This window comes from Mustela lutreola, chromosome 2, assembly GCF_030435805.1.
Source record: "Mustela lutreola isolate mMusLut2 chromosome 2, mMusLut2.pri, whole genome shotgun sequence".
NCBI classification, from domain to species: Eukaryota; Metazoa; Chordata; class Mammalia; order Carnivora; family Mustelidae; genus Mustela; species Mustela lutreola.
In genome coordinates this window covers 36,796,423-36,822,318 of record NC_081291.1, presented here as the reverse complement: position 1 = coordinate 36,822,318, position 25,896 = coordinate 36,796,423, and the positions used below count along the sequence as shown (strand labels likewise).

Below are 25,896 nucleotides of genomic sequence, written 5' to 3'. Positions count from 1 at the left end.
GCTGTACATTAGCGCCCCAAACTGGTTAATCTTGTAACTGAAAAGTTGTGCCTTTTGATCAATATCTCCCCATTTTTCTCACCTCCCAACCTTTGCTAACTATCGCTCTGCTCGGTTTCTCTGAGTTTGTCTTTTTTCAGATTTCCCATATAAGTGGGATCCAACAGTATTTGTCTTTCTCCATCTTATTTCCCTTGGTGTAATGCCCTCAACGTCCATCTGAATTGTTGCAAACAACAGGATTTCCTTTTTTTCTCATGGTTGAATAGTATTCCGTTGTGTATACATACCACATCTTTATGTGTTCATCTGTCGACATCCATAAGAAATTAAATTTATTTTACATTCGCCTATATTTGGCCATATTCCCACCAAACTTTGAGACTGAAAATCATTTATTAATATGCACTCAGAGAAACCAGGAGAAAAGTCTCAGGCTGAGTGTGACCATTTCTGTGATTTCTCTGAGATGCAGAAACCATGTCTATTTTATCTGAATCCAGCTCTTTGTGTGTAGCTTTCTAATTTCATGATATAAAATAGTATGTTACCCCCATGTTCTATGAGGAAAAGTCAGGCTACACAGTGGGGCTTCGTAAATAGACTTCTCATTGAAGCATGTTGCTAACTTGGAAAACTCGTAATTATAAGAAGCGTTCATTGGAAATTGAGTTAACGCACAGTAGGAATCAGGTGTGATTTGCCTTCAGTGTCCTTGGGGGAAAAGAAGTCCGGCGCTGAGCACCTCTCACTTGCTGTTTTCTTCCAGTTTCCCCCAGGTCGTGCTTGCGCGTTTGTCCCAGAGCCTCACCTCCCTTAGCCCTCACTGACTTGTGTCTTGCTTTCTCTCCAGGATGAGAGTCTGTGCTAAGTCAGTGTTGCTGTCACACTGGCTCTTTCTGGCCTACGTGTTAATGGTGTGCTGTAAGCTGATGTCCGCCTCCAGCCAGCACCTCCGGGGACACGCAGGTAAGCCCTTTAAGCTCATTATGCACCACTGAGATCAATTAATAAAACCCTTTCCAACGTCAGCGTCCACATTTTAGACACAGGTAATTGACAAGAGCTTTTGATGGTCTGTAAATAATCCGAGCGAACCTGAGCTACATCAGGGCGATGCTGTTCAGTGGTTTGGTGCTGAAAGAGTGTTCTAGACATTTTTAAAGGATGGTTTCCAGGTGTTTTCCCCTCCTTTTCCTTTCCTGAATACATTTCCATTCTTAGAGTGATTTTTCTCCAAGAATCCTGGAAATCCAGCGTCCCTTTCTCTGCATATATATTACTCCTGTAGGTTCCTCTGAAGGCAGGACATCTTTACTGGTAAACTTAAACACTTCCAGGGCTACAGTGAAGCTGTCAGATAATCTAAGACCACTTGGTGGAGAAAAGATGGTGAATGATTTAAAAAAACAAGGAAGAAAGAAAAGAAAAAAAGCGACGGTAGCTTTTGCATGGGACCTAAAATAAAATGTGTCTAAAGGTTTAGAGAATCATTCTCGTAATTTCTCTTGAGACCCTTGTGTATACTTTGTTTATTTCTAAAAATGTTGAAAATAATCACTTGAGTCTCTCTGTGTGTGGGTGCAGGTGTATGTGTGTTTCTGCCCCTCCCCCTCTCATTGTTACATCTACATTTAAAATGATACAGACTTGGGAACTCCTCAGTGCAATGTGTTTTCCTGAGCCATTTCTATTTGTAGACTCATTGCCAAATAATTAGTTAGCCGTCATTGCATTAGTAATTTGAAGTGTGGCAATGCCAGGCTTTCTCGGACCGCTTAGTGAAAAAGTGAGTCTCAGACTCTCAACCAGATAAAATCCTAAATTCTGCCTCTTACGGGTTTAATGTATCAAGTTTGTCAGATATCCTTACCCTCAGACGTATACCAGGCTGTGCTTTCCACTCAGTTATTCTGATATTTTAAGGTTAAGTCAGCATATTAGGCTTACCATGATTTTAAAAAATCTCTCATGGTTCATTTTTTCCCGCCTCCAGTGAGAGTTCAGAGAAGACGAGAAAAATAATTGAAATTTTAATGAATCAGCATAAAATCAATACTATTTGGCTGCTGTGAAGTGCCTACAGCTAGTTGGTCATGGCACTGTGTATCTTTTGATGAGCTTGTTCTGAAGGATAGAGTGTTTGAAGTCATTAGTCTTATCTGTTTAATTCATATCTCTTCTTGGGTGGAGGCTGAGAGTCTGAGTAGCAATCAGGCAGAACATTTCAGTGGGGCAGGTTATCAGAGCAGATTTCCAGACTAACAGGAACTCAGCTTGAGAGATTGTGTTGAAAAGGGATTAGGAGTTGAAGGAAACAGGGGACAGGACTGAACCTTCAATTTTTATCCATGCGGCAATCCTCATTTCTTTGAATTTAGAGAAGGCACAAGGACAGAGATAAATCTAAATTAAGATTAGAATTATGTGCACAAGAAATACGGACAATATCTTCTCTATAAGCCAAGACTCAATAGCCCTCGGGACAGCAAGAAGTCAGAGCAAAGCCTTGGCAAATCATGCTCAAGGAATGAAATTTTCAGCCCTAGAATTCCTAGCTGGTTTTATTTGGATTCCCAGCACATGTCCTTTGGCTTTTAGGGGATTCCTCCTGCTTTCATCTTTGGGATTTAAATCTTTCTCACCCCTTGTCTGAACAACCATCAAAGGAGACAGGACTGGTTCCTCCCTGCAGGGGGCTCAGTGTTCCCATTTTCTTACTGCATGCACACATGAGTGCATGTGTATGATATGCATGAGATAAAAAGATTTATTACGAAGTATTGGCTCACACAGCTGTGTTGGCTGAGAAGTCTCATGATCTTCGGTCTGCGAGCTGGAGACCCGGGGAAGTCAGTGATGTGGTTTGAAGGTCTGATAACCAGAGAGCCGGGATGTATTCTAGTCCAGGTCTGCAGGGCTGAGCACCAGGAACAGTGAAGGCACCAGAAGACTGGTGTCCCAGCTCAGCAGTCTGGCAAAGAACCAAGTCAGCTTTCTCCCACCCTTTTGTGCCATACAGACACACCTAGAAATAATGTACAATCAAATATCTGGGCGTCCCATGGCCTAGTCAAGCTGCATCACAGCTGTCCTTCCAGGAAAAAGGAATGCTTCCCCTAGTATGTGTGTATGCACTTATCTCTCACTATGCCCCTGTTTTGATTTTTTTTCCCCCATTTAATGACATAGTTTATTTATTTATTTATTTTTAAAGATTTTATTTATTTATTTGTCAGAGAGAGAGGGAGAGAGAGCAAGCACAGGCGGACAGAATGGCAGGCAGAGGCAGAGGGAGAAGCAGGCTCCCCGCCGAGCAAGGAGCCTGATGTGGGACTCGATCCTAGGACGCTGGGATCCTGACCCTAGCTGAAGGCAGCTGCTTAACCAACTGAGCCACCCAGTCGTCCCAACGACAGAGTTTATAAATCTTTTCGTTTGAGTGCTTACAGATCTATCACTCTGTGTAACTCCGCATAGTCCTCTATGGTAAGGACATGCCATATATGATTAGGTCCCTTCCCATTTTTGTGGACACTTGACTTGTTACCGTATTTATACAAATATATATGCTCCGACGCCAGGTGAATTCCTAGTAGCGAGATCTTGAGTTCAAGTGCATGCACATGTTTTAGCGAGAGTAGCCCGACTGCTGTAACCAACACACCGAATACAAAAATGGCTCAGCAAAGGGAGGTCTGTTTCTTGCTCCTGAGTCTTTGCGGTCGGGGGCCAATGTATCCTCTCGAGGATTCTCCTGTATTGCAGTCTTTCTAGAACCCGCGGTGGTAGAAGTGCTAACATTTTCAATCTGTGGCTGCTAAGGTTGCCCTAGACAGGCCGTCGTTCCAGCAGGCTGCAAGGTGGAAGTTCCAGCAGGCTGCAAGAGGAAAGTTCCAGCAGGCTGCAAGGGGAAATGTGCCGAGTGTTCAGCTGGCAGGTGTAAGGAGCCCGCGCAAGTGTGGGCGGGGTCTCGTGCGCTGCGCGGCCATTGGCTGGAGCCCAAGCTCATAAGCGCATCTCGGGGCGGGGCAACGGGAGAACGTCCTAGCCGGGGACCCAGGTGGACCAGGAGAACCGGAGTTCTGGTGCGTCTGGGGCAGCTTCCGATGCAGCGCATTCGTGGTTTAATGGGGCCAGAGCGACCTTCTAGACTTCTGGACTTACTTATACTTCCACCCACAGTCACAGTGCGATAACGCCCATTTCCCTGTTCCTTTTTCGACTCCCGGTGCTAGCAAGTTTTGTTTTTGTGCCCATCTAGTAATGAAAACGTGTCCATTCTATGGCCTTGTATCTCTTTCTGACCGATGACGCCCTTAATGTGCTGGTGGGCTGTTTGTTTTTGTTTAAGCTATTGCATTTTTTTCTTTTTCTTTAAAAGATTTTATTTATTTATTTTGGTATTTATTTTTATTTATTTTTTTATGGATCATATCTTCTTTTTTTCTTATTTTTATTTTTTAATAAACATATAACGTATTATTAGCCCCAGGGGTACAGGTCTGTGAATCGCCAGGTTTACACACTTCACAGCACTCACCATAGCACATACCCTCCCCAATGTCCATAACCCCATTTTTAAAAAAGATTTTATTTCTTTGACAGAGAGTTCACAAGTACACAGGCAGACAGAGGGGGTGGGGGGGAAGCAGGCTCCCTGCTGAGCAGGGAGCCTGATGCAGGGCTCAATCCCAGAACCCTGAGTTCATGACCTGAGCTGGAGGCAGAGGCTTTAACCCACTGAGCCACCCAGGCGCCCCTAAGCTATTGCATGTTTTAATCCACTTTTCTGTTGGCTCTGTTGATTGTTTACTCCATGATGGGCAAAAGGCTTTTGCAGATTGAGGATGTTGGAGGGCTTTGACCATCCCTTTCCTCATTCCGTCCCACTTCCCTGCATCCCTCCCATTCTAGTGATGCTTGGGGGTGGGGTGTGTGTGTGTGTGTGTGAAAGAGAGAGAGAGATGGGGAGAGGGTTGAGGACTGCTATAAATGTCCACTAATGACCTTCAGGGGAAGGAAGTCTAGTATCCTTGCAGTGGCCATGTGGTTTTCTTCCTAGTATGGAGCTCAGCTGATGGAAAACTCAGGGTCGGAATCAATGGAGGGTGGGGGAGGCTGTCTATACAGAGATGCTGAGAAACTGGGCAGATTTTACTCCACTGTGGGGGTACCCAACGCAGCTCCAGGGCAAGCTGCTGAGGGTTAACTGCAGAAGACTCTGTGTCCAAAAGGCCTCTTGTTACCGTCCCAAGTGCTTTGTGGTTTGTGCTGACCAATTAAGGGAACTGTGGCCCCAGGAATCCCTAGTTAGACGATAGTGGCTTGTCGATGGTTGGGTATTAACAAGGAGAGACTTCACAAGGGCTCGCCAAGATAAAGGGGAGGAAGGTGGGACTTATCCTCAGTTTTGAAAGATGAGGTACTAGGTGTGGCTTGAAGTTTTTATTTTATTTCAAGCATTAAAAAACCAAACCTAATGAGACCCCACCGGATTTTCATAGGATAAGTGGTGGGAGTTTTTCTTTAAGGCAAAATGGCTTTCATAAGCGTCTGTAAGAGTCCAGAAGTGGTATTTTTAAGGAAATAGAAAACACAAAAGACCACCTGTGTGTGTGTGTGTGCGTGTGTGTGTGTGTGTGTGTGTGTGTGTGTTTTAACTTGAGGTAATGGTTGAGTGTGAGACGATGTGGGTTTTTGTAGCCTCAAGCTATAGAAAAGGTGAAGGGGACAGTTCATAGGTCAGTTTCTTTTGAAAGGAAGCCAGAGTTAATTAACTCTTATTTCTTCCGCTAGCAATTTGTCCTTTGGTTCTTTTTTTTTTTGTTTGCCTTGTTTTTTGCTGTAAGCAGCACCATTTCCCCACAAGAGGGCAGCAAATGTAACGCGGTGGAAAGACACAGGCTGTTTCAGAAATTTGAGAATCCTGTGGAATTAATCCTGTGGGGATCTTTGCAGAAATTTCATCTGATGTAGGTAGGCGTGAGGAGTTTGGGACAGTAAGCACCTCACATACTTGAGATTTAGTCCTAGGAATAACTGGACACTTCAAAAAATTAACAATTTCCCCTCTGAAATCAGAACCAGAGCTTGTCTCCTGATGTAACAGAGAGACAGGAACTTCGATGCTGCTGGTTTGCAAATTCATTTCAGTGGTTCTGTTTCCCCAAGGGAGCTTTAAGTAGGACCCGGTTGGGGATGTGTAAATTGCACAAAAATGCTGTGCTGCTTAGCTACTATTTAATATATATTTCGGTGTAAGCCTCCTATGTAGTATACTCTGTCCAGGTGGACAAAGAACCTGTAAAATCAGAGCGCATCTGGGAATGAAGAAGGGAATCAAGTGTTTGGGCTCTGGAGTCAAATAGAATCCTGATTCTGCACATCTGGCTGTGTGACTTTGTCCAGGCTACTTAACCTCTCTGAACCTGCATCATCGTCTGTGAAAATGAAATGATCTACTTGTTTCTCTTATGAGGTTATTAGGATGACTGAATAAGACAAAGTAGGTGGGTGGATTAGCATGGTAAACATTCCATAAATAGTAGCTATTTATATATTTAGAGGCATCCAGAAGGAGAGGGAGTCTGGAAATGTTCATATTTTTTTTTTTAAAGATTTTATTTATTTATTTGACAGAGAGAGATCACAAGTGGGCAGAGAGGCAGGCAGAGAGAGAGAGGAGGAAGCAGGCTCCCTGCTGAGCAGAGAGCCTGTTGCGGGACTCGATCCCAGGACCCTGAGATCATGACCTGAGCTGAAGGCAGCGGCTTAACCCACTGAGCCACCCACGCACCTGAGGAAATGTTCATCTTTGACAATAGTTGAGGGCTGTGGGTAGGTGCAGGGAAATAGATCAATGCCAGGAGAGGTTGAAACTTTATTGCGTATAAGAGACAAAGGCTTGTTTTTCATTGTTCTAAAAGGTGGACTGTAATGAAGAGCATTGCTTTATGAAGACTGATGTTTCCGCTCAACCCCAGGCAAGAAGGAGCAAAGGAATATTTAACAAATAAGGCCTCACCAAGCTGGGGATCGAGTGACCTGGAGGTGCAGGAAGCTGGGCGGGTGCCAAGAATTGTGACAGGTCTGAGATTTCCCCCTGCTTGCCAGCTAATAAGCTAGCCAGTCACAGTTGGCGGGGTGCTGGTGGGCGACTGGACGTGTCAGAAGTAGGGGATTTTATTGTTTATGGCACAATGAGTTGTACAAGCTGCATGTGTGCTTGGTTCTCCTTTTCTTCTTGGGCGGGCTATCAAGCCAAGTTGGGACTCAGTCTCTTGTTCTGTAAAGTGGGGACAATGAAAGAGAGAGTCGTGTTAGGGTTGTAAGTAGCTGTCCATCACAAGCACACCCAGTTGGATTGTGTTTTGTTTTATTGTGCTCCATAAGACTGGAGTTTTGTTGTTGTTGTTGTTGTTGTTTGTCTGTTTTTTAACAAACAGAAGGCTTATGGCAACCTTGCATCCAGCAAGCATACCGGCGCCATTTTTTTTGCAATAGCATTGGCTCGCCTCCTGTCCCTGAATTTCATTTAGGTAGTCCTCGAAACATTTTAAACTTTGCCATGGCTGTATTTGCTATGGGATCTGCGATCAATCAGTGATGGGAACTCTGTGAGCTCAGAGGATGGTTAGCATTTTTTGTGGTAAAGTATTTTTAAATTAAAGTATGGACATCGTTGTTGTTGGTTTATTTTGGACATAACTGTAGTTCATAATAGACCACAGTATATTGTTCACATGATTTTTCCACGCACTGGAAAACAAAATCCACTGTCTGGATTGTGATGTTGACCTCCTTGCCATGCTCTGGAACTGCCCCTCCAAGCCGTGCCTGTGTTTATATCTGGAAACTGCTAAGAATTGTGTTGACATAGGTAGTGCTCAAAACATGTTAGCCATCTTTATTGAAACTTGCCTTCTCCTTTGGAATGTATTCTATTTTGTAGATTTCCATACTGTTGAAATTTATGGTAACCTAGGTTTCCTGTTTTCTATATTATAAATGATGAATATTTGAATGGCGGAATTGGCTGCTTTGGTGTGTTAGGGAGCGAGAATATCCTGTTCTCTCAAGGACCTTCTAGCTGGACTATGAGTTAAACTGACATGAGACAGATAAACAGGAGAAAAATTGAACTAAATAGGCTGTGTATGGGGAAGCCACACCAATGTGGAAATTACAAAGACAGGCAGAGTGAGGTATATATGTCATTGTGAACTAAGGAGAGGGAGTAAGGGTTTGGGTCTTCAAAGAAAAAAATGCAATCTTCAGGAAATGAAACAGTAGATGTTCAGTAAACAGCTGTTTTCTGGGCCACTTAGGAATAGTGGGACATAGAGGACTTTCATGGAACAGGCTTTGCTCTTCTCCCTGTGCACCAGACCCAGTTCACATGATAATGTAGTTACCTCTGGTGATAGCTCTCTTCCTCAGGCAGATCTTCTATCAAAGCTCTTTTTATTTTTTTTAAAAGATTTTATTTATTTATTTGACAGAGATCAAAAGAAGGCAGAGAAGCAGGCAGAGGAGGAAGCAGGCTCTCCAATGAGCAGAGAGCCCGATGTGGGGCTCAGTCCCAGGACCCTGGAATCATGACCTGAGCTGAAGGTTGAGAGGCTTTAACTCACTGAGCCACCCAGGACCCCCCCCCCCCCCCCAAACTCTTTTTAGACAGTTGTCAGGAGAGGTAAAGAGCTTTCCCTGAATCTGCTGGGTCTTGATTGCTTTTAACTCAAAATGTTTATGAGAAAGTAACCCCTACAGGTGCCTTGTGTTATTTTTAACTTAGGATAAATTGAAGAGTAGTGGTTGCATCCAAGTTTGGGCTCATGTTTCTGGCCCCTATAATGGCTGAAATTTTATAGGAACCCTGCAGATACCTTTGATTGGATTGACTATTTTAGCCTAATTTTTCATGAGAAATCTCTTTCTTTCCAAGGTTCACAGTTGAGTGGGGAATGTAATTTCTAGTACAGGACTTTTTTGGTGAAGCTCAAGTGCAATTTGTTATTGGTGAACACTGCAAATAATAAAGCTGTGCATGTAAGCTGCTATTTCTTACTTCGCATGCTAAAATGAATTGTACTTAAAACAGATTTTGAAAAATGACTTGCTTGTATTGCCCGAGTTCTGACACTAGGGGGCAGGCAAGGCTTAGAAGAGCTCAATAGCAAAAAGCAAGTCTGGTCTAATGCAGCCTGGTCCAGTATTGATACAAGAGCCACATAGGTAATGTTCTATAACCACGTAAAAAAAATTGAAATTAATTTAGTATTAATACATTTTATGTAACCTGCATCCAAATATTATTTCTACCTATGGCCCTAGCCACATTTCAAGTGCTCAAGGGCCACACGTGGCTGGAGGTGACTATAATAAACAGCACATGCTTATGAGTCCTTTCTGAAAGATGAGAAATAGAAGTTATTTGTGTTTTCATGGGTCAATCATAGGGCACAATGTTTCATCTCCTTTTATTTCGGTTAATTTATTTTTATGTTTTATTTAGTTCTTTTCCCCCGTCCCCTGAATGTCTACTTCTAGGTTTATGGAAAATGCCATGTAAGTGGGGTTTATAACCTTAAGTCATAAAGACTGGGGAAGATCGTTCCGTTTCCTCATCACTGCCTGTGTGATCGTTCTTTATAAGAGCTCTTTATAAGATCGTTCTCTTTTAGGAAGAGAGAAGCGTCAAAATTATTTGAAATTGTGTGTGTGTGTGTGTGTGTGTGTGTTGGCATCAACCTGAAGGTCTTGAAGTTCCTCCCTGGACAGCTTATTTTGGCCAATAATGGGCATTTTCCCACCTGAGTGCAATCCAGTGATACAGTTTTAATACATTTCCTTCCATAATTGTTCTTGTCTGTCTTCCTCTTGCTGCACACCCAGTGAATGGGTGAACGGTTACTTTGTTAACTGTATAGATCTATCTCTGTAAAAGCCACTCCCTAGGATTATCTTTTATTTTATAAACAAGAAACAGGACCGTGGGGTGGTCAAAAAACCTCTGTTTTGGTGGTGATTGAGAAGGGCATCTACATGATGATGTCTACTTAATTCTCTCTCTGGGGAGATTTTACATAATAAAACACAGTGCCTTCATTGCAACTTTGTCCCGTCTGAATCTTGCTTGCAAGGTGGAGCCCAGGCCACAGTATTATTGAACAGCTGCCTGCGGCCAAAGATGGGAACCACTGATTCAGAAGGGGTGGGGGGAAGAAATTTGATTCTAGTTCTTACCAAACTATAGTTTGATCCAGGGGCATTGAGTCTTTAAGTGTTTGTGGGCCACAGTTTGGCTGGGAGAGGTCTAGGTCTCTTTTCCCCGTATAAAGTTGCCCTCCATCTCCACTTCTTGAAAGGACTGTGAAAATACTCATTTTGCATTGGCCTGTCCATTCCTGAATGCTAAAAGCCTCTAGCTTTAACGATTCCATTGACCTCTCTTGGACACTACATTATTTTTCTCCAGTGCCATCTTCCTGGGCTTTTCATAATCTTGGCGTTTAAGAAGAAGGGAAAGGAACAGAGGACAAGAGGTATTAATATTCGACTTCTTATCTCCTGGGCTCGAAGTTCAAGTCCCAATGCTGTTGGCAAGGTCAGCTCTGCAAAATATCTGACAAATGAGCCAGATTCACATCCTTTTTCGAGGGAAGGAAGGGTTGTTTCCTGACCCTAGAGTAAAGAATTTCTGTTCCTTAAATGAGCTTGAGCCTTCCTACTCTGCAGAGCAGGATTCTCCTGCTACCCCTTTCTGAGTCTTTGAGGCAGGGTAGGGAGAGAGCCACCTTTGAAGGGTTCTCTGGGTAGTTAGGAGAACATATTCCTTACCCTTGAGAAGAAAGTTCCTCTTTGTTCTTTCAAGCCAGGCACTTAAACTCATTTAAACAAAGCCTACAATTTGGGGTTTAAAAAGCTATGGGTCAGTATCTCATCTGGATGTCAGTGGTATCTAAGGAAATCAGAATCTTTTATCCCAGATAAGGAAAATGAAATCACTGGTAAAAAGAATCAGGAGGGGTGGCAAGGGGGCACGAAGAAAAAGGAGGTTTTGTGTTTTTCTAGGTGTGGCTTGAATGCCTGCAATATTGTGGCCCAGATGGTAGTCTCAGAATAGCGCTCTGGAGATAATGTTATTGAAGAGATGTTCAGAAAACTGCTAGAAAGGATTAATTGATTACGAGAAGACTGTGTATATGTATAGAGCTAAAAAAACAGTTTCACTTCTAATGCCGTGTGCCGCCAGTGCTTATGTTTTTGGGAATGTCTGGAAGCAGATGAGAACCGTAGCCAATTTAAACAGGGTGAGGAGAGCCTGAAGGCAGTGGCATCTTCTCCTGGGTTGTGCGGTCCTCTTTCTTCCCTGTTTGGTGTGAGTTTTGGGGTCCCAAATTCAGAAGGAAAAATAATAGAGAACTTTGTTTTAGGAAAAAGATACGATGAGCATCAATGTTGCTAGAAGCAGGTAGCTTTTCTGTGGTTCATCCCTGATTTTTGCCTAGGTACCTGCTAAAGGACGAGAAATATATACCTGAAGTGTGGGGCGTGGGAGACTTGAATAACCTGACCTTGGTGGTGGGTGAAGGAGAACAAAGTTGAGGTGTGTGTCTTCTTCCTCCGAACCAAACGTAGTCACTGACTTGGTAGTTTGGAAAGCATGTGCAAGGGATGGTGGAAGGCTCTTCTTTCAAGAGGAGCTTTGAAAGCCTGGGTAGATTTGAGCCAGGGAAAAGAACATGGTTCCGTTTTCAGGGCTCCTTCATCAGATGTCCTGTGGTCTCCTCTTAGAGACTTCCAAGCAAGTGTGGACCAGCGGAAGAATTCCAAGTGACGATATTACTTACACCTGCTTGAGCTGTTGCTGGCCAGTCCTATCCTATAGGAAATAATGCCCATATGTAAAGAGAGAGAGCAGCAATCAACATTTATGATTTTTCTAGTTAGTGTATTTTTAGGGCCTAGAAATTTAAAACATCCACAGAGTGGCTAGATGAGCAATTTAGTTGCCAGGGTGTGTGTGTGTGTGTACACGTACATGTGTACGTGTTTGTGCATGCACTTGCAAGTCTATCTGCTCCTGAAGAAAAACTCAGGTGTTTGATCTCTCTAGGTGGGAACAAGAGGGCTGTTAAGCTGTCTTTTCTACCCTGGGTTGTGCTGATGTTGAATTGGTTTTCCTGTGAGTCTCACTTGCAACTCTTGGGTGTGTGACACACCAGAACCTGGATTATTTTTCTTAAGTCCCTGAAACCTTGATTTGAACCCCATTAATTTTAGAATTGGTGATGCTCCTGAAATGATAGGGCTGACATTTACCCATGTGCTATCCATGAAAAGACTTTTGCTAAGCAAATAAATAGTGTAAATATTTTCCAGAGATAAAGATCTATATATCTTTGCTTGGGAGCTATTTAAGTTATCTTAAAAAATTGTCAAGTGCATTGGAAGTGTTTATTTAACATGAAATCAAAATGCTTCTGCCTTTGTTTTGTAAAGTTCTAGCTATGGAAGTTACTGAGTAAGAAAGTTATTCATTCTCTGTGAGCCTCAGTTCCTTTTTCCTGGAAATGGGTGTAACAACATCTCATATTTCAAAGTGTTATTGTGAGGTTTATTTATTTATTTTTTAAAAGATTTTTGACAGAGAGAGAGGGAGATCATAAGTAGGTAGAGAGAGCAGGGGCTCTCTGCTCAGAAGGGAGCCCGATGTGGGGCTCAATCCCAGGACCCTGACACCATGACCTGAGCCGAAGACAGAGGCTTAACCCACTGAGCCACCCAGGCACCCCTGTTGTGAGGTTAAAATAGAATAGTTGATAGAGTTTTGAAACTACATTTAGAACATAAGGCATTTCTTTTAATTTTACTTATTTTTCACAGCTTTATTGAGGTGTATTTGACATAGAGTGAATGCAACTTATTTAAAAAGAGTACAGTTCGATAAGTTTTTTTTTTTTTTTTTAAAGATTTTATTTGGGGCGCCTGGGTGGCTTACTGGGTTAAAGCCTCTGCCTTTGGCTCAGGTCATGATCCTAGGGTCCTGGGATTGAGCCCCGAATCGGGCTCTCTGTTTAGCAGGGAGCCTGCTTCCTCCCCTCTCTCTGCCTGCCTCTCTGCCTGCTTGTGATCTCTGTCTGTCAAATAAATAAACAAAAATCTTAAAAATAAATAAATAAATAAATAGAATCTTTTATTTGACAGAGAAACAGCGAGAGAGGGAACATAGGCAGGGGGTGTGAGAGAGGGAGAAACAGGCTTCCCACTGAGCAGAGAGCCGGATGCCTCTGCCAAGGGCAGACGCTTACCGACTGAGCCACCCAGGAGCCCCCAGTTTGTTTAACATACATATGTACACCATGAAGTCATCTCCATATCAAAATAATGAATCTACCTGTCGCTCCTGAAAGTTTGCTTGTGCCTCCTAGTAACCAGTACCTCTTGCCCCTCCCCCCACCATCCCCAGGTAACCACGGATCTTTTTGTCATTGTAGATGTTTGCTTTTTCTACAGTTTTAAGTAGAACCATAGAGTATGTATGTATTCTTTTTTGTTTGATTTCTTTGTGCAGATTTTTTTTGTCATGTGTATCACTAGTTCATTTTTAATATTTTTAAATTTTTCTGTTGTTCTTTATTTGGGAGAGAGCATGAGTGAGGGGGGAGGGGCAGAAGGAGAGGGGTCAAGCAGACTCCCTGCTGACCTTAGAAACCTATGTGGGGCTTGATCCCAGGACCCTGAGATCATGACCTGAGCCGAAGGCAGAGGCTTAACCCACTGAGCCACCCAAGCGCCCCTATTGTGAGTTAATTTTTATATATGATGTGCTTAATGCATTTTTAGTAGGTAAAATAAAAATATTGCTAATTATAAATTCTCCTCTCGTTACCTAGGTGAAGTTGCTGAGAGTGCTTGAAAATAATAAAATCACAAATTTATTTTTAAATGACTTAGGCATGTTAATAAGCTATTACCACACTAGTTAGTCTGAATTAGTAAGTTAAAATAACGGTGTGCAACAATTTAAACAATACAACTTTTCAGAATATTTTTAACAGATCATACTTGCGCGGCTCTGAACACTGAGGTTGCCAACTTGGAAGCCAGGTGACCAGCCTTTCTTCCAGGTTGAGATGATTAACTAGTTGTGTAGACAATGAAAAATTACTCTAACGGTTGAATCTGTTGGCCTCCATTTCTACAGCTGTAAAACACAGAAGTTAGATGGATTTTCAAATGGACAATGTGGGGGCACCTGGGTGGCTCAGTGGGTTAGGCCTCTGCCTTCGGCTCAGGTCATGGTCTCAGGGTCCTGGAATCAAGTGCGGCATCAAGCTCTGTTCAGCAGGGAGCCTGCTTCCTCCTCTCTGCCTGCCTCTCTGCCTACTTGTGATCTCTCTCTCTGCCAAACAAATAAATAAAATCTTTAAAAAATATTAAAAAAAGTTGACAATGTGCAGATCTGCTGATTAGGAGAGGGGCAGGTTGTTATGCGTCCTTGTATCCATCTCGGTAGCAGTAATTGACTGGATTGGATAGATGGCCCTCATCTGTATATATCTCATTTTTCAAGTGTGTGTTGATAGCATTTTGATGGAAAGAAGCCTTAAGGACTTAAAAGAACTTAAGGACTTCCTAATAATGCCATGTCATAGATGCTTGTTTTTTAAAAGATTGTATTTATTTGAGAGAGAGAGTACGAATGGGTTGGGACGGGGCGAGAAGCACCAAAGGGAGAGGGAGAAGCAGACTCCCCACCAATCAGGGAGCCTGATACAACACGGGCTCGATCCCAGGACCCCGCAATCCTAACCCTGAGCCAAGGTCAGACTCTCAACCGACTGAGCCACCCAGATGCCCTTCGCGTGAGCATTTTTTGTCATCAGGGTACAGCAATGCAACAACTCTCTGCTCAGAAGACTGTGAACTTTATTTTTACCAGTAAAATGTATTCTTAGTCATAGTAACGTGAAAGCCCCAACTAGAGGATATTCCGCTGAGGTTCTTTCAAGCCTTGAGGTGTCATGAAGGTATGATGTCACACACAGGTCAGCAGGTGTGGTTAGTGGGTTTCCATGTCTCTGAGATCCCAGTTCAGGTGGTTCCTGTCTGAGGTGACCGAACGCCGGGATTCTGCTCCCTGGCTCCTGGCTCCTGACCGTGTTCTTATTCTGCTTGATCCGTGTTGCCGATGGTTCAGAAGGTGGCATGCGCAGTGGAGAGAGTCACGAATGTCACCCTTAGAATATATTTGTAGCTCGGGCTTCTCTGAAAGATAGAGTTAGAATCTTGCTGTCTGAATAGTCTGTAATAGGTACCAGTTTGGAAACCCTCAGAAATGAAGGGGTGACTAGGGTAAAAATACACATCCCTGTCAGGACGGGCAGGTGGTTCATATGCTGCTCTCGGCCTATTTTTACTAACAACTACATGCGTGTACGCACACGTCATAAATAATATTTAAAGCTTGCTTGGATTATGAACTTAACACATTTTATTTTATTCATATTTATTTACTTATTTTTTTTTAAATGTTATATGTATTTATTTGAGGGGGAGAGAGAGAGAGTGCGAGTGAGGGCACAAGCAGGGGGAGCTGCAGGCAGGGGGAGAAGCAGGCTTCTCGCCGAGAGGGAGCCTGATGCAGAATTCGACCCCAGGACCCTGGGATCATGACCTGAGCCGAAGGCAGATAGATGCCTAACCCACGGGAACTAAGTGCATTATAACATGATTATTTTTCTTTGCAATCCTATGAATTTTGTCTTACGCATTTATAGTGGGTTTTTTTTTTTTTTAATTGAGAGAAAGCTTGTAGGTTTCACCACAACATAAAAAAGAGGAAGAATTGTCGTATCTAACAGCCACATCTTGGCCTCCCTGCCTGAGGAATCGAGTCGGCTGTCTTGGTAAGGGGTCCTGCAGACACGGGCATCGGGTAGCATCATCAGAGAACCGTTTCCCTCTTGGGATGCAACGCGATGGTTGGGTGGGAAGCTGCCCTGCCCCGAACTCAGGGGTCAGCAAAGGCGAGCTTCCGTTCGGGCCGGCTGGAAAGGGCCACTGAGGATAAACCTGCTGGCAGTGGGCAGGTATGGGAGCTCCTGCATCGTGTTGCACTCTTGGCCGGTGGAGCTCGTGTGTGACTGATTTGGGGGACATCAGTGGAGGCCCCTCTCGAGTGTCTAGGAATCGAATCTCTGTCACTGGCATCTGTATTGTCAGTCTGCAGTTCCAGCAGGTGGGAGGGGGACGGGTCGCAGGTGGTGTTCTGGGGACTCCTCGGGTTCCTTTCTGCCCATGTGTAGACAGGGAAGTCAGGGAATGCCTGAAAACTTCCAGGACCATGACATTCTCATGGAAGCTGTAGAGCTGGGTCGAGGGGAGGTCAGCCCAGCCCTTCCATGGCCAGTTGGAGCAGTGGCATCCCGTGGAGGACCCAGCACCTTCTGTGATTTCGTGCCCTGCGTGTGCACTTCCTTTGCAGCCTTCATCCTTGAGGATGAGGAGGATCCGTGTCTGTCTCTCTTGCAAGGCAAGGGGTTCCCAAAGGAGAAGCACAGGTGTCTTATTTTTATTTACAGGGAAGCTGGAACAATATGGTGTGTGTGTGTGTGTGTGTGTGTGTGTGTGTGTAACTGAGCGAATATTGAATATAATAGGCTATTTTCTCATGTAAAATGAAATTTCCCAGGGCTGGGAAATGTCAGTCATCTCCGCTCTTCGGAATGTAAGTGGGAAAGATTTTCCCAAGTTGGTTCCTGAGAGTGACTAGTGAGCAGACCAAAATTGGAACTCTGTCTCTCAGGGGTGGACACCGGGGTTGCTCCAGTTCTCCACTACCCCAAAACAAGAACAAAATAAGCAACAGCAGGAAATGCATTGGTGATCCAAGTAAGCGTCCCTGGGTGGACCTGTTTCGGGAGTTTCCCTGGGATCCATGGATGCCTGGAAGGGTTTGCTGGGTTGTGGGCGAGGGGTGCGTATGTGACATGACAGCATACTAACAAATGTCAGGCCATAGCGGTTGTTCTGCTTTGTGGTCACAAAAGCTGTGGGTCAGGTTTCTGTTTTGAGATGGAGGAATGTAAAGGCCAAGATTTTGGAAAAGTAATTTTGGGGCTTCACTTGATCAGGTTCAGGGTCCCAGCCCTGTGATGAGCGTATGTGATTAGCGTGCTGGGTTAAGGACCTCCAGGACTAGAACTATCTTTTAGAAAACTCCTTAGAACCATAGGATTTCAATATTCTACATGCATGTGAGACATTCAGTTTTAATTATGTAGTAATCTAAGAAAATCCGATGCTAAGAATGTCTGAAAAGCAGACACTTGCCATTTGGGACTGAAATATTAGATTGTGCTTTTGTCAGAGTCACAAGTGTCCACCCCGATGGGCGAGCTCTCGTTGCCAACTGGGTGTGGTAGGCTGCCGTCTCGGGGCTGCTTTCCTGGCTTGGAGGCAGTGCAGTTCAAGGTTGGTGCAGAGTTGGGAAGTTCTCTGCCTAAATTATTTCCATTATTTCCCGAGTCTCAGCCCATTAACCAATTTGGTCCAAAGGCCAGGAAGAGAAATGGCATTCTCGAAATATTATTAGCATTTTGCAGCGAATGCTAACTACTGTACATTTACAGCCGATTAAGCTTTGCGCTCTCTATATTTTATTATGGATTATGACAGGGATTTTGAGACGGAGTTCTGTTAAATAATAAATAGAACCAGCAAGGTCATTTTCTACCTGACCAAATGATAACTGCAGAAAGAAGACATGAATTAAGAAACAGGTTTGGTTAAGTGTCTCAGGCGGAGGGAGGGATTCAAGTGTTTCCCAATCAGACCGGTATTGGCGATGACATGTGAATATCATCCGTATTTATTGCCAATGATTTGACCTATCCCACCCAAAATTTGAGTAGGTTATGGTTTGAAGCTGAGGTCTCAACATGGTGGCCCACCGGTCATTTAGGTCCACATACGTGTTATGTTTGGCCAGATGATGTTTAAAAGTATTTTAAAACTAGTTGCCTTATTTGAAAAATCACAAGGTTTGACGTTAAAAATTCAGATTTGGGGCAACACTGAGTCTTTATTTCTGCTTTGTGACAGTTTGCTGTAGCTGACTATTAGCTGTCCCCAGCCTTTGGGGCAGTTTTCATTCCCTGTGCCACCTGCTTCCCTCATTTATGTTGACTCCCTTGACTCTTCTGTATAAGCAGTTGAATTTGTGAGCCTTGGCTGACATGTTCAAGAATAAAGATAAAAATAACTAGAAGATTTTCTCTCAAATTTTAAGCATTGTTGTTATATATAGCACATTGGTTGAGTCTGGGCTCCAGGATCCAAATTACCCGGAAACAAAAGCTGGTTTCTTCCAGAGTAGCTGTGTGACCTTAAGCAGATTACTTAACCTCTCTGAACATTCGTTTCCTCAGCTGATCAAGCAATCGAGTGTACCTTGTGAAGTTACTGTGAGGATTCTATTTGCATCTGTGTGGAGGTGTGTTCATTAAACATGGACACACTCAGACAGACACAGCCATACTACTTAGAATAGTGCCCCCTTCATGCTAACCCATTACATATTTTTATATACAAATTGGTTGAAAAAAATGTAATTGAGAAATAAAAGTGTAATTTCTCATTTTCCCATCAGCTGAGAAAGTCACAAAGTAGTATTTTTGCTTCACACAGGTGTTCCTTAAAATGTACACTAGGTTGATAGTATTATTAACTTCACTATAACATAATTACAAAAAGGATATTGTGAAAGCTGATGGACATGACCCTGTTCTTGATACTTTTGTAAGCACGGAGACTTGAGGGGATGGTACCTGTATGAGGGACGACAAGCATTTCCACGAAGCATTTTCTCGAATGAATGTGCCTTGTTCCTCATCTAGGAGTCCGATGGCTTTATGTGACAGCTTCCTTGCTCCATGAGAGAAGTTAGCGATAATGCCATGCTGATGGATAGAGTGAGCGGGACCCGACAGTCCACAGAGGGAGGGAAAGCAGGATCGCTCTCGTTAGAGACCGCATCTTGTGGTGGCCTGTGGTGTTTGATAAGCAGATGGAGAATCAGGAATCAGATTTAAATTCCTGAGTGGTAGAATGAGAGGGAGATAAATCGGTCTACTCCACTCCTATCATCTTCTCTTGACTAGAATCAGAGCTTAATATATATAGATATATAGTATTTCTTCCGATAATCTGGCTTGTTCCTACCCTTCTCCCCCTTTAAAAAAATTCTGTTGGCTTCCGGAGGTGTTGGGTGCTAAAACCAAGTGTTTTGTATTTGTAGAGCTGTAACACTCAAGGAAAATTAGGAACATTTTACTATATTATGTATGCGTGTGCACGTGTGCACGTGTGTGTGTGTCCGTAAATAAGTCTAGATGCATTTGTACTGTGTACTTCTGCAGCGTCCTTCTGCATAACTTATTTTTAGGTAACAATAAATCAGAGCAATCACAGTATGTAAAACCTGCTTTCAGTTTCAGCAATTTGAAATCAGTCTGGCGGCCGTTAAAAGCATTATCTGGGCGCTGAAAGGTTGACATCCACCGGTCCTCATTAGCTAACATCTAACACTATTTCCTGTTTATCCTCTTTTCAAATAACTTCCCTACCTTAGGGTACAGACTTTGTTTTTCCATCTTTGCAACGCTCCATGGATGCTTGATGTGCTGAGTAAATTGACAGGCCGTGCCGTTCCTTTATTAAGAGGGACTTTGTCTTTCAGACGTACTGTATTATTTAGCGGTTGTGCCACCAGCGTATCTTCGCGTTTTCAGAAGTGGCTGAGTGGCAACAGTTTGACAGTTTGCATGCATTGGAAGAAATCACCGAATGCCCCTGTGACAGAGACGCTGATTGCCTCACTTTGAACATGGAACAGGTGCACGGAGGAGGATAATAGGAATGCTGTGGGAATTCAAGTTTAATTCAAGAAGAATGCTATTTCCATGATGATGAGTTTGGTTGATAGAAATGATTATTACGACATCATTAACAGGCACCGAACCACATCTTCTCCCTTATGCATGTCCTGCTGGACTTTCTCCCTGATCCTGGAGGTCTGTGTTGTTATCCCCTCACATTTGTACTGAGGCTCTCAGACCCATTTGGTGACCTCAGGTCTAACTGGTATTATTCATCTGTGTGAATGCTGAAAACTAAATCTTGGGTTGAGTGCCCTTTCCAGAACTGATGAGTCCTAGAAGGAAAAGTGGCCCCACAATACCTGTTTTCCAGCTTAGAATTCTTGCTATTTAATTTAAAATATCTAGTTAATTTAAAAATCGTTAGATGGTTACTATTACATAGGGAGCCTATGAAATCTGTTAACTCAAGAGGCTGCTTAGTGGGTGGAAAATGTAGGTCAAGAGAAGTTTCCATAGGGCTCTGATGAGAATGTTCTGAGTGGGAATATGCAGTTAGGTATGTTTGGGAACATACTGATCTTCAGAGGAATGTTGGGTAAGGCAACCATAGTGGCTAATTGCTTTGTGCAGTAGTTCCCACGGACTCGCAGCATGACCCTCTATGCTGTTTTTGACTAAATAAGATAGAAATAATACAGCAATGTTATTTGGAAACATAAAGTTGCCTTAGACCTTCCAGTCCTCTTTGCCCATGTGACCCTATCCAGTTTTGTCCTCAGAGACAAAGCTCCTTGAATTCTGGCTCCTAAGAATTCTATGGCCCCTATTATGATTTTTATTCTGCCGTAGGTTTGGGACCAAGGGTCAGGGTTGTAGGTTAATGATAGTGATGTGGTGCGTATGCTGATTGTTAGAGGTCAGATGGAGAGATTCTGTGTTGCGAAGGTATGACTGGTTCTCGCAGAGCTCCGTGGGACGTTTCGTGTTCTGTCTTTCGAGGCTGTGTTCCGGATGTTTGAGGTTGTTGGGAAGTGGACATCTGTGGAGGTAAAATTTGTGTTCACTTTTCTTTGAAAGGTGGTCAGGAGAGGAAACACACAAACCAAAACCCCTCAAAAGAACAAAACCAGAGAGGATGTATTAGAAGATACTCGGTGGTGCACCTGAGTGGCTCACTTGTTTGAGCTTCGGACTCTTGATTTCGGCTCAGGGCATGATATCAGAGAAGTAAGATCAAGCCCCATGTCAGGCTGCAGGCTCAGTGCGGAGTCTTGTTGGAGATTCTCGCTCCCCCTCTGCCCCTCCCCCCATCTCCCTCACCCCATTGCTTGTGTGTGCATGTGTGCTTTCTCTCTCTCTCTCTAAAAAGAGATGATATTGGGGTGCCTGGGTGGCTCAGTGGGTTAAGCCACTGCCTTCGGCTCAGGTCATGATCTCAGGGTCCTGGGATCGAGTCCTGCATTGGGCTCTCTGCTCAGCAGGGAGCCTGCTTCCCTCTCTCTCTCTCTGCCTGCCTCTCCATCTACTTGTGATTTCTCTCTGTGAAATAAATACATAAAATCTTAAAAAAATATATAAAAAGAGATGATACTTGATTTTTTTTTTTTTTAACTCAGGCAAATGAGAAGCAAAGATCATTCAATCACTAAGGCGTTAGTTGTGTATCTTTTCCTTGCTCCAAGTAAGCTGGGTGGGATGCCGAGACTCACAGGACTTGGTGTCTCCCCGCAAGGAGCTCACAGGAACAACTGATCAATATGTAGCGTGTTGATGGTTAGTGAAGGTGTGTAGGGTTCTAATGTGTTGTCCACACAGCGTGCCTGTCACGTCCCTGCTTGTAACCCTCTAGTGGCTTCCCATGACCTTAGAATAAAACCCACAGTTCTTCTCATGACCTCCAAAGCACGGTCAGACCTGGGCCCTGAGTACATCCCTCTCGGCCATTGTCTTCCTTACTCCCTTTGTTCCAGCCACTCTGGCATCCTTCCTGTCTCTTAAAGAACACTCTCATCTCAGGCTTGTGTTCCCTCTGCCTTGAAGCCTCTTTTGCGTTCACTCTCCTATTTCACTGAGAACTTGCCTTAAATGCTACCTCTTCAGGCAGCCCCTGTCCCACAGTATTACTCTCTTACCCTTTATCCTGCTTTATAATTCTTTATGGAAGACATAATTATCTGACATCCTAGTATTTATTTATTTATTTATTTTGCTTATTGGTTTTTTTCTCTCAATGAAGGAGTGTTCATAGTTAGATTCCCCAAATAGCACTTGGTGTACATAGTAGGAGCTCAGTAAATAGTTGTTAAGTCAGTGAATGAGTTCTAAACTATGAAACCGTCACTATACTGTATTTATTTCCACATTCTGTGAGCCCAGAAGTATGCTTAGCAATAGTAGTAGAAGTAACAGCTAGCATTAATTGAGGCTTGTTACACTCGAGGCGCTGTTGCATGTCATCCTACTAGATCCATTTGTACATTCAGGGAAACTGAGGCACAGGAGTTGAGCAGATAAGCCAAAGCCATGCAGGTAGGAAGTAGATGATCCAGAGTGCCTCAGACTTGGGCATTCTTCCCTCCTTTAACTGCCTTGCTGTACTGTCTTTGCCAACAATAGGCATTCAATAAATATTTATTGAATTGAAATGAATAATTAATAAAGGGCCATATCATGGAAAACAGATGGTAAGAGACTGGGGGAAAATACAGAGGAGTGCTGATTCCATTGCATAAATTAGAAGTAGGGTAGGAATTAGCAAAGGGAATGACCCAGGAAAGATATAGGTCATGGCCCAACCTCACCTCACAGGAGAGATGGGACTTTCCCAGATTTTAAGAACAAATTTCCTCAAGTAGTTAGAGAGGAGGAAAGGTGGGCATTCCAGGGAAATTTAATAATAAATAATAAATCATGCATTTAAAATATTACTTAAACTTGAAGTTAATAGAAGGAAGATGAATGTCACAGAGTCACACTTTCTTGTACTAAAAACACAGTTGGGGGCGCCTGCGTGGCTCAGTCGGTTAAGTGTCTGCCTTCAGCTCAGGTGGTGACCCCAGGGTCCTGGGCTCAAGCTCTTTCATTGGGCTCCACGCTCAGTGGGGAGTTGGCTTTGAGGACTCTCTCCCTCTGCCTCCCACTCCACCCACATGTGCTCTTTCACTCTGTCTTCCTCTCTCTCTCTCATAAATAAAATTAATTTTATTTATTTATTTGAGAGAGAGAGAGCACACACACATAATGGGGGAGGGGCAGAGGGAGAGGGAGAAGCGGAGTCCTGGCTGAGCAGGGAGCCTGGCTCGGGTGGGTTAGGGTGGGGCGGCTGGACCCCAGGACTCTGGGATCATGACCTGAACTGAAGGGAGACACTTAACCGACTGAGCCATCCAGGAACCCCATAAATAAGTAAATCTTAAAAAAAAAAAAAAAAACCAAAAAACTCCAAACCGAAAAAACCCACACAACTGACTGCTATCTATTAACACTTTAAGATTTATTTTTAGAACACTAGCAGGGGAAAATGGTTTTTCCCCTCTTGGTTCTGCAGTAGGTAATAATTAAAGCTAATAGATATGTAAACATTGTGACACTCCAACTCTCTATTTGACATTATAAATTAAAGTATAATTTACTTAGAAATCACATTGCTTTGTACATTATTACCATGTTCTTGTGAAAGATTCAAGTGAATCACAACTGAACTTTCACATTTCTGGTTTAAGAACCCTCAGTTTTCCTTTGAAGGAGGAGAGTTTATTAAGAAGGAATTATTTCAGAACAGTGTGGGGAAACACGTAGGGTTTTTAGATCCAAAAGGATTATCTCGTCTGATCGTGAATATGAGACGAGGGAAGTTTTTCCCCCACCCAGGAGCTGAGGGCTCAGTCTTGCTAGTTTGCTTTGTTTTTGGTAGTTGACAATGCTACCCTGAGGATGGTATGATAATGTTCGGAAACATGGTTAGTGAATTTCAAGGACTACGATTCAGACTTAGTGAATCTGCAAAGAAATTGATCATGGGTATGTATTGACTTTGAGGCTGAGCTGAAGCTTAGCCCATTCAATTCAAACCTTGTGATTGGAGTTTTGGGAGGCCCCCTATTCAGGTCTGACCTTGTTGAGAGAGAGCTGTAGAGTCAGGCAAGTGAAAATGAGCATATTGCCTTGGGCACTGGAAAACCTGGCTGGAGAATGTGCTTTTTGGGTCTGCCACCAAACTCACAAGTGCAGTGAGTGAGATGCCTGTTTCTTCCTAATATTACCTAGCTTGAAACAGTTACCACCCTGTAAAGGAGACCTTTCTAATTTCCCTACTTCTGTCTTGCCCTTACTCAGTCTTTTTTTTTTTTTTTTTTTAAAGATTTTATTTATTTATTTGACAGACGGAGATCACAATAGGCAGAGAGGCAGGCAGAGACAGAGAGAGAGGGAGAAGCAGGCTTCCCGCTGAGCAGAGAGCCTGATGTGGGGCTCGATCCCAGGACCCTGAGATCATGACCCGAGACGAAGGCAGAGGCTTTAACCCACTGAACCACCCAGGTGTCCCGCCCTTACTCAGTCTTAAGAGACAGTGTTGATTCATCATTTTTTTCCCGTTTCTCACTCATTGTGTGCTAAGACCTCAAGTAGCGAGTCTGAGAGTGGTCTGTGGCCGCTTGCATCAGAATTACTGGGAAGCTATTAGAATACACATCCCTGGGCTCCCATTCCAGATATACTGAGAATCTCTTGGTTCGAGCCCAGGAATCTGAGTTTTTTTAAGAAGGGCATTCTGAGGCATGCTGAAATTTGCCCAACCCTTTCCTAGAAGTTTGACCTTAATCTTACTCTTGAAACGATCTCCATTGCTGCTATTTCATCCCAGGGTCTAGTCCCATTTATCTCTGCCCAGCTTGCTTTCCCCTCTAGTCTTGCCTACCTTGGATCTGCCATACCTAATAGACCATATCAGTGAATTTTAAAATTAGAGAACCCAATCTCTTACCTTCCCCTAAGTGTTTCGTGTAAGTGCACTGCATTTGTTTGCAAGGCGGAAGAGCCTTAATGATCTCTTGGAATTTGAAGAGGAGGGTGTAGATCCTGGTGGTTTTCCAGTGAAGGAGGCAATTTTTCATTGCCATAGGAAATGGCAGCCAGCAAGCCAGACACTCTCTGGAAAGACTGACAAGTGGGCCAGGGCTTGCAATAGAGGAACATGTTGAGGGATGACTGAGAAGCTGTTCAGTAGTGGATCCTTTGGGAGAGAAGATGTTGAGTGAATGAAAGTTGGGGTTTTGAGGAAGGATTGGTGATTTGTTAATATTTATATGTGATGACTCCCAAGACTTAATGACTTAACACATTTTATTATGTCATGATTGCAGATCATGGAATCAGGCACACTTTATTTAGGCATGGTTCTCCACCTGGATTGGGTTGCTTGGTGGTATTCAGACGACCTCTGGGCTAGGGTGGAGGATGTAAGGTAGCTTCACTCACATTTCCCCCACTTGGGTGGGCAGCTGCAAGCCTGAACTCTGCTGTGTCTCTTTGTGTGTAGTTTCAGGGTCTCTCCATGTACTTCGTAATACTGGCTCAGGGCTCAAGAACAAGCTTTCCCAAAGCGAGGGAGTAGAAGTTGTCAAGTCTCTTGAAGTCTGGGTCCAGCAATTGGCACAGGGTAATTCCTGAATATTCTAGTATTGGTCACATGGCACATTCTTTTCCCAAGGGAGGGGACACAGACTGCATCCCTGTGTCCCAAAGGAGTGTCAAAGTGTTTGTGGCTATCTGTAATATGTCACAATGAGTTACCATCACATTTTAGATCAATCGATTGACCAAAAAGAAATGAGGAAATCTGAGAAGAAGGAAATATGGATTTTTAAGTGAAACTCTTACTAGGATGGCTAAATAAGGATAAATAATGGAAAAACTATATTGCCGTTTATTCATCAGCATTTTTTATTGCTCCTTTCCCCTGGAAGGATCGCTAGTGCTAGAGGTGAGAAATCTATTTAAGGGA

At 43.4% G+C, this 25,896-nt stretch overlaps 1 protein-coding gene across 1 annotated transcript in view; it reads left to right on the top strand.

Annotated features, from left to right (window-relative positions):
• TAFA4 (TAFA chemokine like family member 4) overlaps positions 1–25,896 on the top strand; it is a 191,883-nt gene that overhangs the window by 54,400 nt on the left and 111,587 nt on the right. Inside the window, exon 3 of the mRNA XM_059161466.1 lies at positions 854–969. Within this exon, the coding sequence (XP_059017449.1) occupies positions 854–969 (116 nt within the window). The remainder of the gene's footprint in view (positions 1–853; positions 970–25,896) is intronic.